General features: G+C 43.0%; 1 protein-coding gene across 4 annotated transcripts in view; it reads left to right on the top strand.

Moving 5' to 3' along the window:
- The first annotated feature begins 5995 nt into the window (after positions 1–5995).
- Positions 5996–13183, top strand: part of PWWP2A (PWWP domain containing 2A) — a 33171-nt gene continuing 25983 nt past the window's right edge. For 3 of the 4 annotated variants that reach the window (XM_030841229.2, XM_030841226.2, XM_030841221.2), the window contains exon 1: positions 5996–6675. In XM_030841229.2, the coding sequence (XP_030697089.1) occupies positions 6080–6675 (596 nt within the window). In that variant the 5' untranslated portion in view covers positions 5996–6079. Of the gene's footprint in view, positions 6676–11954; positions 12034–13183 lie in introns of those variants that run through there. The other variant, XM_060296558.2, reaches the window with a different exon arrangement.

Here is a 13183-nt window from a genome sequence, read left to right as displayed (position 1 = left end):
TGATGAAGCGAGCTCTAAATCACAAACTGTTCTATGGAGAGGGCCACTTGGCAAGCTGAGCACAGCCACTGAGGAACTGAATCCTGCAAAGATCATATGAATGAGCTTAAAAGTGGGCCCTTCCCTAGTCAAACTTTCAGAAGAGACTGCAGCCCCTGCTGGCATCTTGATTATAGCCTGGAGAGAGACCCAAAATAGAGGACCCACCTAAGCCATGCCTGGATTTCTGCCCCGAGACACTATAGAATAAATATATGTTGTTTAAGACACTTAGCAGTAAAAGATAACTAATACAAAACTGTACACAGAAAAGCACATATGTGCACAGCTTGATGAATTTTTATAAGCTGAACCTTCCTGTATAACTAGTGAGTAGATGAAAAACAGAAAATTATCAGAATCCCAGAAAACTCCACTCGTATTCCCTTTTAGTCACTCCCTGTACTGCCCCCCTCCCCCTGCCTAGAATAACCTCTATCTTGACTTCTAACAGCATAAATTTGTTTTGCTTGTTTTCATATTTTATATAAATGTGATCACACAGTATGTAAAACATAGCTTTTTAGCGGATTCTTGGAGAGATCCCTCAATACATTGAGAACTGCTGAGACACATGGAGAGAGAGCCAGTGATTGACATGTCTGTTAGTAGTTCTCTATCACGATCTTGGTCTGGAAGTGGGCGATCTGATTTTAGAAGAGAAATATTGGTTACTTGGACAAAAATAGGCCTAGAACAGGAGGAGCAATTTACTCGGCACTGTGGCTTCTCAGCCACGTGCTGTCAGTTAGTTCCTTTTGTCCTGAGTCTCCACTACCCATGCTTTGTCTGTCGATAATTTGATTTCCTGAGAGTCCAGGCCCAGAAAACAAAAACAAAACCTACTAAGCCATAAGTAGCCATTTATCCCTCTTCATGTCACCCCAGTGTCTGGGTTTTTACTTAGTCTCTCACAAGTTTGGTTATTGGGAGTCAGAGCCCCTGGAGTACGATCATCCCCAGATGCAATGATAATTCTGCATTTCTTTTTTTTTTTGGCTGTGCTACACAGCATGTGGGATCTTAGTTTCCAGACCAGGGATTGAACCCCCGTGCCCCACAGTGGAAGCACCGAGTCTTAACCACTGGACCACCAGGGAAGTCCTAATTCTGCATTTCTGGATGTAGGTGCTAACAATTATTGAGCTATGCTCACTATGATTTTGGTTCTATATTAAACACTTCATATATGTTACATAATTTAAAAAACAAGTCCTAGAGGAAGGTAGTTATTATTATTATTTTAAAATTTATTTATTTATTTTTGGTGCATTGGGTCCTTGTTGCTGCGCACAGGCTTTCTCTAGTTGCAGTGAGCGGGGGCTACTCTTCGTTGTGGTGCGCGGGCTTCTCATTGCAGTGGCTTCTCTTGTTGCGGAGCACAGGCTCTAGGTGTGCGGGCTTCAGTAGCTGTGGCACGCGGGCTCAGTAGTTGTGGCTCACGGGTTCTAGAGCGCAGGCTTACTAGTTGTTGCACACAGGCTTACTTGCTCCGCGGCATGTGGGATCTTCCCGGACCAGGCCTTGAACCTGTGTGGGCCTGCATTGGCAGGCGGATTCTTAACCACTGTGCCACCAGGGAAGTCCTGGAAGGTAGTTATTATTAAGACATTTTATAAATGAAGTTAAGCAACTTGCCTAAGATTATGCCCAGATCATACGCTAGTCAGAGCCCAACTGAGGAGTCACATACAGGTTCATTCGTTCTACTTTCTGAGTTTTTAGCCACCAACCTGTAGTATGCACAGAGCTCAGAGATCAAAGTCGGCTTGTGACAGTGAGGATGCACTTGGGTAGTCAGCTGGATTCCTTATCCCTGCCATTCATCTATCCACCCCTCCATCCACCCTTCCATCCATCTATTCAACGATTTGTCCAATCAACCAGCTGTTCATCTGTTACAGTCTGAATGTTTGTGTCCCTCCAAAATTCATTTGCTGAACTCTTAACCATCCAGGTGGTTATTAGGAGGAGGGGCTTTTGGGAGGTGATTAGGTCATGAGGACAGGGCCTTTATGAAAGAGACGAATGCACTTATAAAAGAGGGCCAAGATGGGCTTCCCTGGTGGCGCAGTGGTTGAGAGTCCGCCTGCCGATGCAGGGGACACGGGTTTGTGCCCCGGTCCGGGAAGATCCCACATGCTGTGGACCAGCTGGGGCCGTGAGCCATGGCCGCTGAGCCTGTGCATCCGGAGCCTGTGCTCCGCAACGGGAGAGACCACAACAGTGAGAGGCCTGCGTACCGCCAAAAAAAAAAAAAAAAGAGGTCCAAGAGAGCGCCCTTGCCTCCTTCTGCCAATGAACATACAATAAGAATTCTGCAGCCTGGAAGAGGGCCCTCACCTGACTGTGCTGGCACCCTGTTCTTGTATTTTCAGGCTCCAGAGCTGTAAGAAATAAATTTCTGTTGTTTATAAGCCACTCAGTCTGTGGCATTTTGTTCTAGCAGTATGAATGGACTAAGACATCATCCAACCTTCCAATCATTCATGAAAACCTCTATCCATTCAGCACCAAATATCATGTGGCTATCCATTCCACAAATACCAAGGGCCTCTTCTATGCTGATCCTATGCCAGGAGGAGACAGAAGGCAGGAGAGACTAGGATACAACAGCACATGTAAAAGCTGGGGTCCCAGTATATATGGAACCCTCCGAGGACAGAATCTCATTTTTGTATTTGCAGTACATAAAATATGATTTGACTCCTGTCTTCCTTTCCAACCTTATCTCCGCTACTTATCTTCTTGCTTATGCCTCCTCAACCACATTGGTCTCTTCCTGTTTCTGGAGTAAGCCAAGCCCTCTTTTGCCACAGGACTTTAGCAATTGCTGCTCCTTTTAACCCAAGTGTTCATTCAACAATGTCAATAGCTGGCTCCTTCTTTTTTTTTTTTTTTTTTTTTAATTATTTATTTATTTATGGCTGTGTTGGGTCTTCATTTCTGTGTGAGGGCTTTCTCCAGTTGTGGCAAGCGGGGGCCACTCTTCATCGCGGTGCGCGGGCCTCTCACTGTTGCAGCCTCTCCTGTTGCGGAGCACAAGCTCCAGACCCGCAGGCTCAGTAGTTGTGGCTCATGGGCCCAGTTGCTCCGTGGCATGTGGGATCCTCCCGGACCAGGGCCCGAACCCGTGTCCCCTGCATTGGCAGGCAGATTCTCAACCACTGTGCCACCAGGGAAGCCCAGCTGGCTCCTTCTTATCCTTTGCATTTTAGTTAAAATAGCTTGTCTTCAGAGAGGTCTTTTCTGACCACCTTATCTGAATGAGACACTCTCTGCCCCTCCCCCAGCTATTCCCTATCACCTCACCCTGTTGATTTCTTTTATGGCATTGCTCATAATCTGTGAATCATGTTATTTATTCACTGCTTATTTTCTAGCTCCCTAACTAGAAAAATAACTCCAAGGAGGCTTTCATGTTCTTTCTGCATGGCTTCTAACTGCCTAGCCCAGTAACTGACATATAGTAGGCCTTGAATATTTATCTGTGGAATAAATCGATGAAAGATCTTCCCAGTATTAGAAAGCTTGAAGAATAGTAGAGAACAGACCTTGAAAGATAAAGTAGGAACAGAGAGGGCCTTGAATGACAAGCAGAAGAGGATACACTTGATGTGAACATAGGGAGCCAGTAGAGGATCTTGAGTTGCAGGCTGAAAATGGTGATTTAGAAGGGTGACTTGATATGCCACCATCTGCTATAAATCCTTAATTTAAATGATTTACTGCAGCGTCTTGCAATGAATTACTGCAAGAGGTAATCAGGTCGTAGGACCTGAACTGTATTTTTCTCCATGTGGGATACTATACAATGTGGGAACTCAGTATGGGTCTACACGTTTCATAGGACTATGTGTTATGTTTAATTAATTATGTTGAAATATAGAAAATTGATCATGGCAAAAACTCTGTAAGGTGGGATCCATGGCTGTTTTCTGCAGGCATCTAGCCTGCAGGGGATAAATTATTTGTTCAGTGAATGAGTGAAACAATCATGTACTTGGAAAGACCTGGGTTCTATAGGATCTGCTGCTAGCTATCTGTGTGACTGACAAGAAGACCTTTAACCTGGCTAAGGATCAGTTTCCTCACTTGTAAAAGAGGGAGAAGACTTAACTCACAGGATTTTAAATGAGAGCTTATGGGAAAATCTCTGGTACAGAGTGGACACTCAGTAAATTTATTTCCTTCTGTTACTTTGCAGATGCTGATCCTGCCCTGACTGGGATTTCCTACGTGCCTTTCCCAAGAGCCCCAGGGCTTGAAATAGAGCATATGGTAATAGTTACTTTTTCCCATTTTCAGTCCTTTCAATGTAAAACTGGAATTTCTTTTCTTTTTGCTATTTTAGTTTTTTAATTGAAGTATAGTTGATTTATAATGTGTTAGTTATAGGTGTATAGCAAAGTGATTCAGATACATATATATATATATATTCTTTTTCAGATTCTTTTCCATTATAGGTTATTACAAGATATTGAGTATAGTTCCCTGTGCTATACAATAGGTCCTTGCTGTTTATCTATTTTATACATACTAGTGTGTATCTGTTAATCCCAATCTCCTAATTTATCTCCCCCCCCAAAAAAAACAAAAACAAAACTGGAATTCTGACTATGCAACTTACTAGCTGAGTGACCTTCAGCACCCTTTATGTGCCTCAATTTCTTTATTTATAAGATGGGTATAATAGTACCTGCCTTATAGTAGTATTGTAAGGATTAAATGAGGTGTTATACTAAATGTTTGTACTAGTGCTTGGCACATAGGGGGTGCCCAATAAATGTTGGCTGTAATTAGTCTTTAGAATTTCATTTTTTACTCCCCCTCATGTTGGCAACTTTTCTCTCCTCGCTCCTGCACGCATTCTCAGTGCTTACAATCTCTTCTGGAGAAAAGGCTCACTCTGAGTCTTTTGAAAGAAACAGGTTCAGCAGATTCTTCCAGACAAAACAAATCAAGAAACTTAAAGTGGGAATAGAGAAGTAGAGGCATTAGGACGATGCAGAGGCTTTTTGCACCTGTGGCAGACGAGCGGCAAGGAAAGATAAAGGCTGAAGCAAGTAACCAGGTGCGACCACTTTCCAGTGAATTTGGGTTGAAAATTGGTGTTCACTTGGAAGTTCAGCAGTGCCTCTGTACTGCTCTCTGGAACATTCATCAGCTTAATCCAGTGTGCATGGTATCCTTCCTGTTTTCATTAGCATTTTCCTACTTTGAAATAAGTAGGTACATTGTTCCTAGAAAGTGGAGAGAACTCAAGGAAACACCCCTTGTGTGGGAGCTGAAGTGGCTGCCATGAGGTTATGGAGAACGTCTTGCACATCATTTTATCCCCAGCACCTAGCACAGTGCCTAGCATAGGAGGAGCTCAAAAACTGTTTGTAGAATTATCTTCAAACTTTAGTTGTCCTTCCCAAAGAAGCCTGTCGTGCCCACACGCGGCTACAAGCAGGTCCGCGCCCAGAAATAACATTTATTCTAAGGACCTCTGCGCAGAGATTCTTGGGAAGCGGTTCCCCTCCCTCATTACCTCGTTACTCCTCCCCTCCGTAGCCTTTGAAAGAACAGGCACGCCACGTGATTCCCTCCTTTATCCCACCTCTGAAACCCTGGCTGATAATGGGCAGGAGCATAGGCCAACCATAAGACTACATTTTCTCTTCCATCCAATAGAAAGAGGCAATAAGTATAAGGCTCAGCTTTTTGACTTCCCCCCGCCCCCTTTGAGCCCGCCCCACACTCCTCCTCTAAGATTCGACATTTGACAACTAGTCCGGCCAATGAGAAGTTCCTACTCTGTATGGGAGGGATGGACTGACTGGATGATAGACGTCCCCACCTGGCCAATGGAATATTGCAAGTGCGGGAGGGCTGTAGGACAGAACCAATGGCGCGGTGCCAATAACAAGCATCGGGGTAAGGGCGGGACAAAACTGTTCGCTGGAGGGAGGGGAAGGCCCAGGGAACCTAGCAGCGCTGCCGCCGCCGCCGCTGTAGACTGACTGAGTTGGAGGAGAGAGAAGCCAGGAAGAAAATGGCGGCCGTAGCTGCAGAGGCGGCAGCGACTGCAGCGTCCCCCGGGGAGGGGGGCGCCGGCGAGGCCGAGCCGGAGATGGAGCCCATTCCCGGCAGCGAGGCCGGCACTGACCCCCTCCCGGTCACGGCCACTGAAGCGTCTGTGCCGGACGGCGAGGCCGACGGGCAGCAGTCCTCTCCTCAGGCCGACGAGCCGCCGTTCCCGCCGCCGCCGCCGCCGCCGCCACCGCCGCCGGGGGAGCTAGCCCGCAGCCCGGAGGCGGCGGGGCCGGAGCTGCAGCCTGAGGAGAAGCTACCCGCCCGGGTGGTGGAGCCGGCGGCAGCCGCGCCACAGGAAGGGCCTGGCCTTTCACCTTCCCCTGCATCGCCGCCCGAGGAGCCCGCGGCTCCCGAGGAGCGCCAGGAACCGCCGCTGCCCCAGCCCTCAGCCCCGGCGCTCGTGCCGCCGGCGGGTGGGGACTCCGCAGTGTCGCAACTGATCCCCGGTTCGGAGGTGCGGGTCACGCTGGACCACATCATTGAGGACGCGCTCGTCGTGTCGTTCCGCCTCGGGGAGAAGCTTTTCTCCGGGGTCCTCATGGATCTGTCCAAAAGGTACCGCTCCCGCCCCCAGCACGCCCCGGTCCGCTCGGTCCCCGGGGAGGGAGCGAGCCCGGGCGGCCCCTTCACGCCGGGCTCCCGCCTCTCCGGCGCCCAGCTGCCTGCGCCGCCCTCGGGTCCCGCGTGGCGCGTGGCGCGCGTTCCGAGTGGGGCAGGCGCGCGGGGCTGTCAGAGGGCGGTCCCTGCCCCAGGTGGGCGCCTGCGAGGCAGGTGTGCCGCCGGGTGGGGGGGGGGGCCGCGGGTGCTTGACGGGCTCGCGGGTCTCACCCCCACCCCCCGGCAACCCCGGCCTCCTTCCGTGACCTGGCCCTGGCTCACCCACACTGCGGCGGGTGGGTCAGTGCAAAACGCAGAAGGATTTTCGCAGAGAACGCGGTGCTGGGTACGGGAGATTGCGCTGTTCTCAAATTAACCTTTAACTTTAATGAGGTCGGAGAAAGGGGTGTGAGCATTGGGGTTCCCAAAAGGTTAACTGCCGCTCCTTATAAAGGGAAGAACGTTTATTAAAAATGAGCTCTTCGACTGTTATTCTTACGGTTAGAACTAATTCCCCCTAGCACATTTGGCTAATTGGCTAATGATAACTTTAAGAAAAGTCTAAAGAAGAGATGGGATTTTTTATTAAACCTTTAATATCAAGATGGTGTGGTATAAAAGTGTCAAGATACTGACTTCTAAAACTGTAGATACAGTTTAAATGGTTGAGTTCACCCACAAACCTCTTGTTTTAGCACATTTTCATTTTTAAATTTAAATTGTTTATGGGCATTGCTTTAAACAGATGAAGATACTCTGTTCTAAGTCTAGAGTTAACCTTTTTATTCTCTTCTTTTGCAGATATGAAGTGCAGAGACTCCCATTCACGGCTCTCCATTCTGTTTCCTGCAACAGCACACACTCTGATGGTATCTCACCTGTTGAGAAATGGCTTATTTTAGTACGTTTTACTTGTAACTGCTTGCCCTCCCATCAAGACACAAGAATCTTCTCATTTGGGGAAGAAAGCCATTTAAAATACATAATTGAAGTATGGGAAAAGATGGCAGCCTTTACAGTTACTTCAAATATTGTTAAATCTCAAAAAAATTTTTTTACTTAGTTTTTTTTTTTCTTTAAAGAATTTTGGGTTAGGACTTTTGCACTTTTTTTTTCGGAATTATAAAGCAGAATAAGACCAGTACTGATGTATTTAATAATAGCAAGAGAGAATGTATGTTCAGTAGTGTGTATGCTATTGAATCAAACAGAAGCGAAGGCCAGTGATTGTGTGAGAATCTGGATTTCAAATCTGCAAAAGGGAGGTGCAAAAAGGTAAGTTGTTTCTGGAAATGGAATGGACAGTGCTGTCCTCTTTTGAAGTGCTCATTGTCTTGGTGTTTTGTTTTTTAAAATTTTCTTTCATAGGGAAAGCCATTCGTTTTTTGAGTTTTGGTCTGTTTTACCTACAGTGCTTATAAACAGCAGCTTCTTTTGTTGGGGGTGCTGTTCTTATTATGAACCTTTTGCAATTTAATGTTTTGAAGTGAAAGGATCCTGTCATTAAAGTATTTTTTAAAACGCCATTAAGGGAACCATATCAACTTTTCATTCAACAAATATTTATTGAGCACATCTGTATAAGGCACCCTCCTAGCTATTCTGAATTTTATATGTATGAGACACAGTCTGTGCCTTCTAGAAGTTTATATGGGAGTCACACACATTGTGGAAGTGGTGAGGAAATAAAGCAGTGGTTTTAAAATTTAGCACTTCAAGGAATTATTATTGGACCAGTGATTGACTAGTTCAGTATCTTTTTTTCATAATTTAATATAATTTGGAAAAATAGATCTGCCAATATATTTTGTAATCTGTGCTTACGTTGATTGCATACTTTCATGCACAGTTTTGGGGTTAACCGATGATCCAGGAGATAACTCTTTACAGACTTTACCAAGACCGTGACTGTAGTCATCAGTTGCTTTAAAAATAGTTTGTATCAGGAATTCCCTGGCGGTCCAGTGGTTAGCACTCTGTACTCTCTGCCCGGACCCAGGTTCCATCCCTGGTTGGGGAACTAAGACCCCGCAAGGCGGCACAGCCAAAAAATAAATAAATAAAAAATAAAATAATAGTTTGTATCCTATTTGAATTGGCCATTGAATGAAACCATTAGGTAGAAATAACGAGGGCTTCCTCTTATATGGGAAAAGAATATGAAAAAGAATAGATATATGTATATGTATAACTAAATCGCTTTGCTGTACACCTGAAACTAACACAATATTGTATATCAACTATACTCCAATATAAAATAAAAATTAAAGCAAGAGCTTCCTACTGAGTGCCTGTTAAGTACCAGGCTTTGTACCGCATGCTTTAACCTCCATAACTCTGGTGGTATTTTTCATTTATATAGGAGGAAATTGAAGTTCCTTCAGTTTGGCTAGCTTGTAAATGGCAAAGTAAGGGCTCAGATGTAAGTTGGATCTGATTTTAAAGTCTATGCTTTTTCTAATTTCATATTAGGAAGGTAGTTGGGCTGGCAGATTTCCTGTTAAGCAGTAAGTAAAGAATTGCATATTTCTGAAATATAGTGCTTATCTTGATGTTAATAGCTATATGGGATAATACAGAGGTTGTGTATGGGTGTTGGAGCCAAAGAGATTCTTTAGTCAGCTCATAGCCATAGAAGCTGCTCTGGAGACTCCCCATTTCCTTAGCTGTCTATTGGGAATGTAGTAGGCTCTGAGGTCTTGGTTCTTGCCTCTTCAGTGAGATAATCAGGAAAGAATTAACATTTGGGAGGCTACTAGGTGCATCAATGTATGTGTGCTTTTCTCCGGTCTTCCAAGGGTCCAGTTACTGCTTTTATTAATTTTTTTATTCTGACATCATGCACGGTACAGAAATGTCTTAGGGTTGTCCAGCATGTAGAAAAAGTGTTGGATCTTAGAGTACAGGATTTCATATACATGTGGATTAATCAGGAGTTTGCTTTTGTAAGCATTTGTTGGACATTCTTCACCTTCCTGTTATTGTATTATTTTTTTGCCTTATTTTTAGAATTATTTGATGAACACATTTTGAAGAGACTCTTTTTGTGGAAAAAAGGAGCAGGACACATGTAATTTTAAGAAAACCAAAACCTAAAGAGAAGAAAATGGTACTAAATAGTAGATTGATCTGGACAGTGTCAGGGTACTGGGTGCTGACTTGTAGCACCTGCCTCTTCAATTAACACCATGACTTTGAGCAAATCTCTGTGCCTCGCTGGGCTTCAGTCTCTAGTGTGTATGAGGCTAATTCATTTTGAGTTTAGGCAGTTCACTTTAAGCACAAATAAGCAAACAAACTTAATGCCTCAGTTTATATAGATAAAGTGAATAGGGTGACCAGGTGGTCTGGTTTTCCTGTACCATCCTGGTTTGATTCTTACCTCCTTTCTTCATTCAAAGTAGCTTGCTTTGGCAAATAAATGACTTGGTCACCTTAAAAATGAGGATATTTGAATATCTGTTTAAAAATGGATTTTATGTAGTGGAGTATTTATTTGAATGCTTTTAAGTTGAGGTATGCATTGCATTCTCTAGTTTATTCTAGGCCTCTCCACTATTGTTTTATACGCAGCTCTCTTAGGTGGTTTAAATTACCTGCCTACTGAATTCATTAGCAATGTCTAATGAGAGTAGTCTAATACTAGTAGATAAAGTAGATAATCAACTAACTCACAAATTCAGTTTGGTCTTCCTATTCTCTTTTGTTCCTTAACCTTATGCTTTTGAAATTTTGACATAGGTACATTTGTTTCTTCATTTAGCATTATATAATAAGCATTCCTTCAGGTTGCTAAACTATCTTATTTTAGACAGAATAATCAGTGGTTGTACCATAATATTTGTTTAATTTTCTTATTATGGTAAATTAACATCCATGTATAATATATTATGGTAAATGAATGTCCCTTGCTTTGACATTTATCAGCTGTTAGCCAAATGTGTTTCATCGTATGCCCATCTCCAATGGATTATTTTGAAGCAAATCCTAAACATATAATTTTACCATAAGTATTTCAGTAGAGATCTGTAAAACGATAAGAACTTTAAAAATTCAATTGTACTACTGTTGTCACACTGAAATTAATAGCAACAATTCCTTTACATCATCATGTGCAGTGTCTCAAAATCAACATCTAAGTTTTGTTCAAATTAGAAATCAAGTAAAGTTTATGCATTGCAGTTGTTTGAGAAGTTTCCTGAGTTTTTCATCTGTAGTTCTCCTGCCATTACTTTTATTTCCTTGCAGTTGATTTGTTAATCCATAGACTTTTTTTTTTTTTTTTTTTTTTTTTTGCGGTATGCAGGCCTCTCACTGCTGTGGCCTCTCCCATTGCGGTGCTCCTGACGCACAGGCTCAGCAGCCATGGCTTACAGGCCCAGCCGCTCCACGGCATGTGGGATCCTCCCGGACCGGGGCACGAACCCGTGTCCCCTGCATCGGCAGGTGGACTATCAACCACTGCACCACCAGGGAAGCCCTCCATAGACTTTTTTTGGTAGAATTTTCCACATTCTGGATTTTTTTCCGATTGCATCCCCTTGGATGCATTTCCATAACGTTTTTAAAATAGGCCTTTTCCCTCAAGAGCAAACAGAAGGGACAGCTGTAGTCCCCTAAGGGCCTTGTTTTGGGTCAGTAGAAATGGTACGATATCTCTTGCCTGCCTGCAAACTTCTAGGCCTATCCCTTAAACACACCTCCAACTTTAGTAATTCCAAACCTAGAAGAATTTAACCAGCCTTCAGCCCAGTCCTCTGAAATGGTAGTTTCTCAGTCTTCTCAGTCTATTCTTGAAGGGACATATTTAATGGGACCTGTGGTTGCTTCCTACAAGAGGGATCATTTAAACTGTTTGTTACTGTTCTCCACATCTTTAAAGTTATAAAGCTGCTTTGAAATCCTGAGAAACCTTTCTGATTCCATTTTTTTGGTACGTGATACGAATTAAGGGATCATGAAGTAAATGCTTATGCTTAAAAACCCTTGTGCATTTTAATTTTGTGGTACATGCTTATTAAAGGTTGTAGCTGGTTGTATTTCAGAATTGATCTTTTACAAATACTGCCTTTTCTGTGTGTGTATGCGGGTTGCATTAAAAAGAATTGAGGTGATTTCTTTAGAAATCTTCAGATTTCACTAAGTTCTTAAGACAAGTTGTAGATTTACTTGTTTTTTTAAGGAAATATAAACCAAGACAATGATTTTTTTTCTTTACAGAGATCATGAAACGTATGGTGCAATAGCCCTACTTTTGGTGGGAAAAATATACAGCCATTCTGGTGAAGCAGTGAGTAGTGGTATGAGTAGCTTATAGTAAGTGTCCAGGTTGAGAATTTAGGCCCTCAAGTAGTATGCTTGAATGATTGTGTTGAGTTGTACCTATTTAAAACACTTTTAATATTTTTTGATGATTATTCTGCTTATACCCCAAGATGTTGATAAAGGGTTTCCACAGTGAAATAGCATTGAGACAAGTGCTAATCACCTTCTGACCCAGGCAGCTTTAGGACACCTACTGCTGTACTAGTATATACAGTATTGAGAGTGAGCTGTTCATCACTTGTTGGACTGCAGTGATTTATTTTTTTTGGAAATGATTAGTTGTTGGACATTAAAAGTCTAGTTTGAATGTAAGGACTCTGTGTAACATCACAGTATTAAATAAATTTCATGAACTAGGTAACTAGATGTGTTACACACAAATTATTCCAGGCATGTTTTATTGGAGTTGGGTATCTAATAAGGTTAATTTTCAGCCTTTTATGTGTAAATAAGACCATACTTCACAGTGTACTGTTTTAAAGCAAAGCTCCTGATGAAACTAGGTTTAATCTTCATAAGATCAGTTTTTCTGTGGGGGGCCATTAAAGAATTTGTGTATTATGTGTTCATCTTCTCTGTTACGGCTGAGTTAATTTCACATTGATTAAAAATGAAAGATGTTCTTAGTAGTTATTTGTGCCTCTGAAGTGCATCCTTATTTCTTGATATTTATTCGTCCTGTTCTACCTTAATTCCCAGATTAATTCAGGCACACCAGCAGAACAGAGCTTGCTATAGTGGCAGATCTTGCAGGAAAGTGGAGGTTAAGTTATACTCTGGGTGCATTTAATATAGAATGTTTTGGCTAAACATCTTTTGGGCAGTTGTTCTCAAAACAAATGTGCTTAAGATTTCTGAGCTCCACTCTACCAGTTTGTTTTTAACAAGGTGATTCCGATGCAGATGATTCTTAGAGCATATTTGGAGATAACTGACTTAGGGGATAGTTTTGCCAAAATAATGGGACCGTAAATTTGTTAAACCTGTTTTTTAAGTTGTTGGGTAATTTGATTGGAATGTAATTGTAAAGTAAGCAGTACATATGGAGATGGGCCACTTGGGTGGCAGATCCAGATACTTTTTGTAGAACTGGTAATTAGACTTGCAAATTGTTTCTTAAATCTGGCTGCCCGCTAGAAAT

Source organism: Globicephala melas, chromosome 3 (assembly GCF_963455315.2).
Source record: "Globicephala melas chromosome 3, mGloMel1.2, whole genome shotgun sequence".
Taxonomy (NCBI): Eukaryota; Metazoa; Chordata; class Mammalia; order Artiodactyla; family Delphinidae; genus Globicephala; species Globicephala melas.
This window is presented reverse-complemented; position numbering and strand designations above follow the sequence as displayed.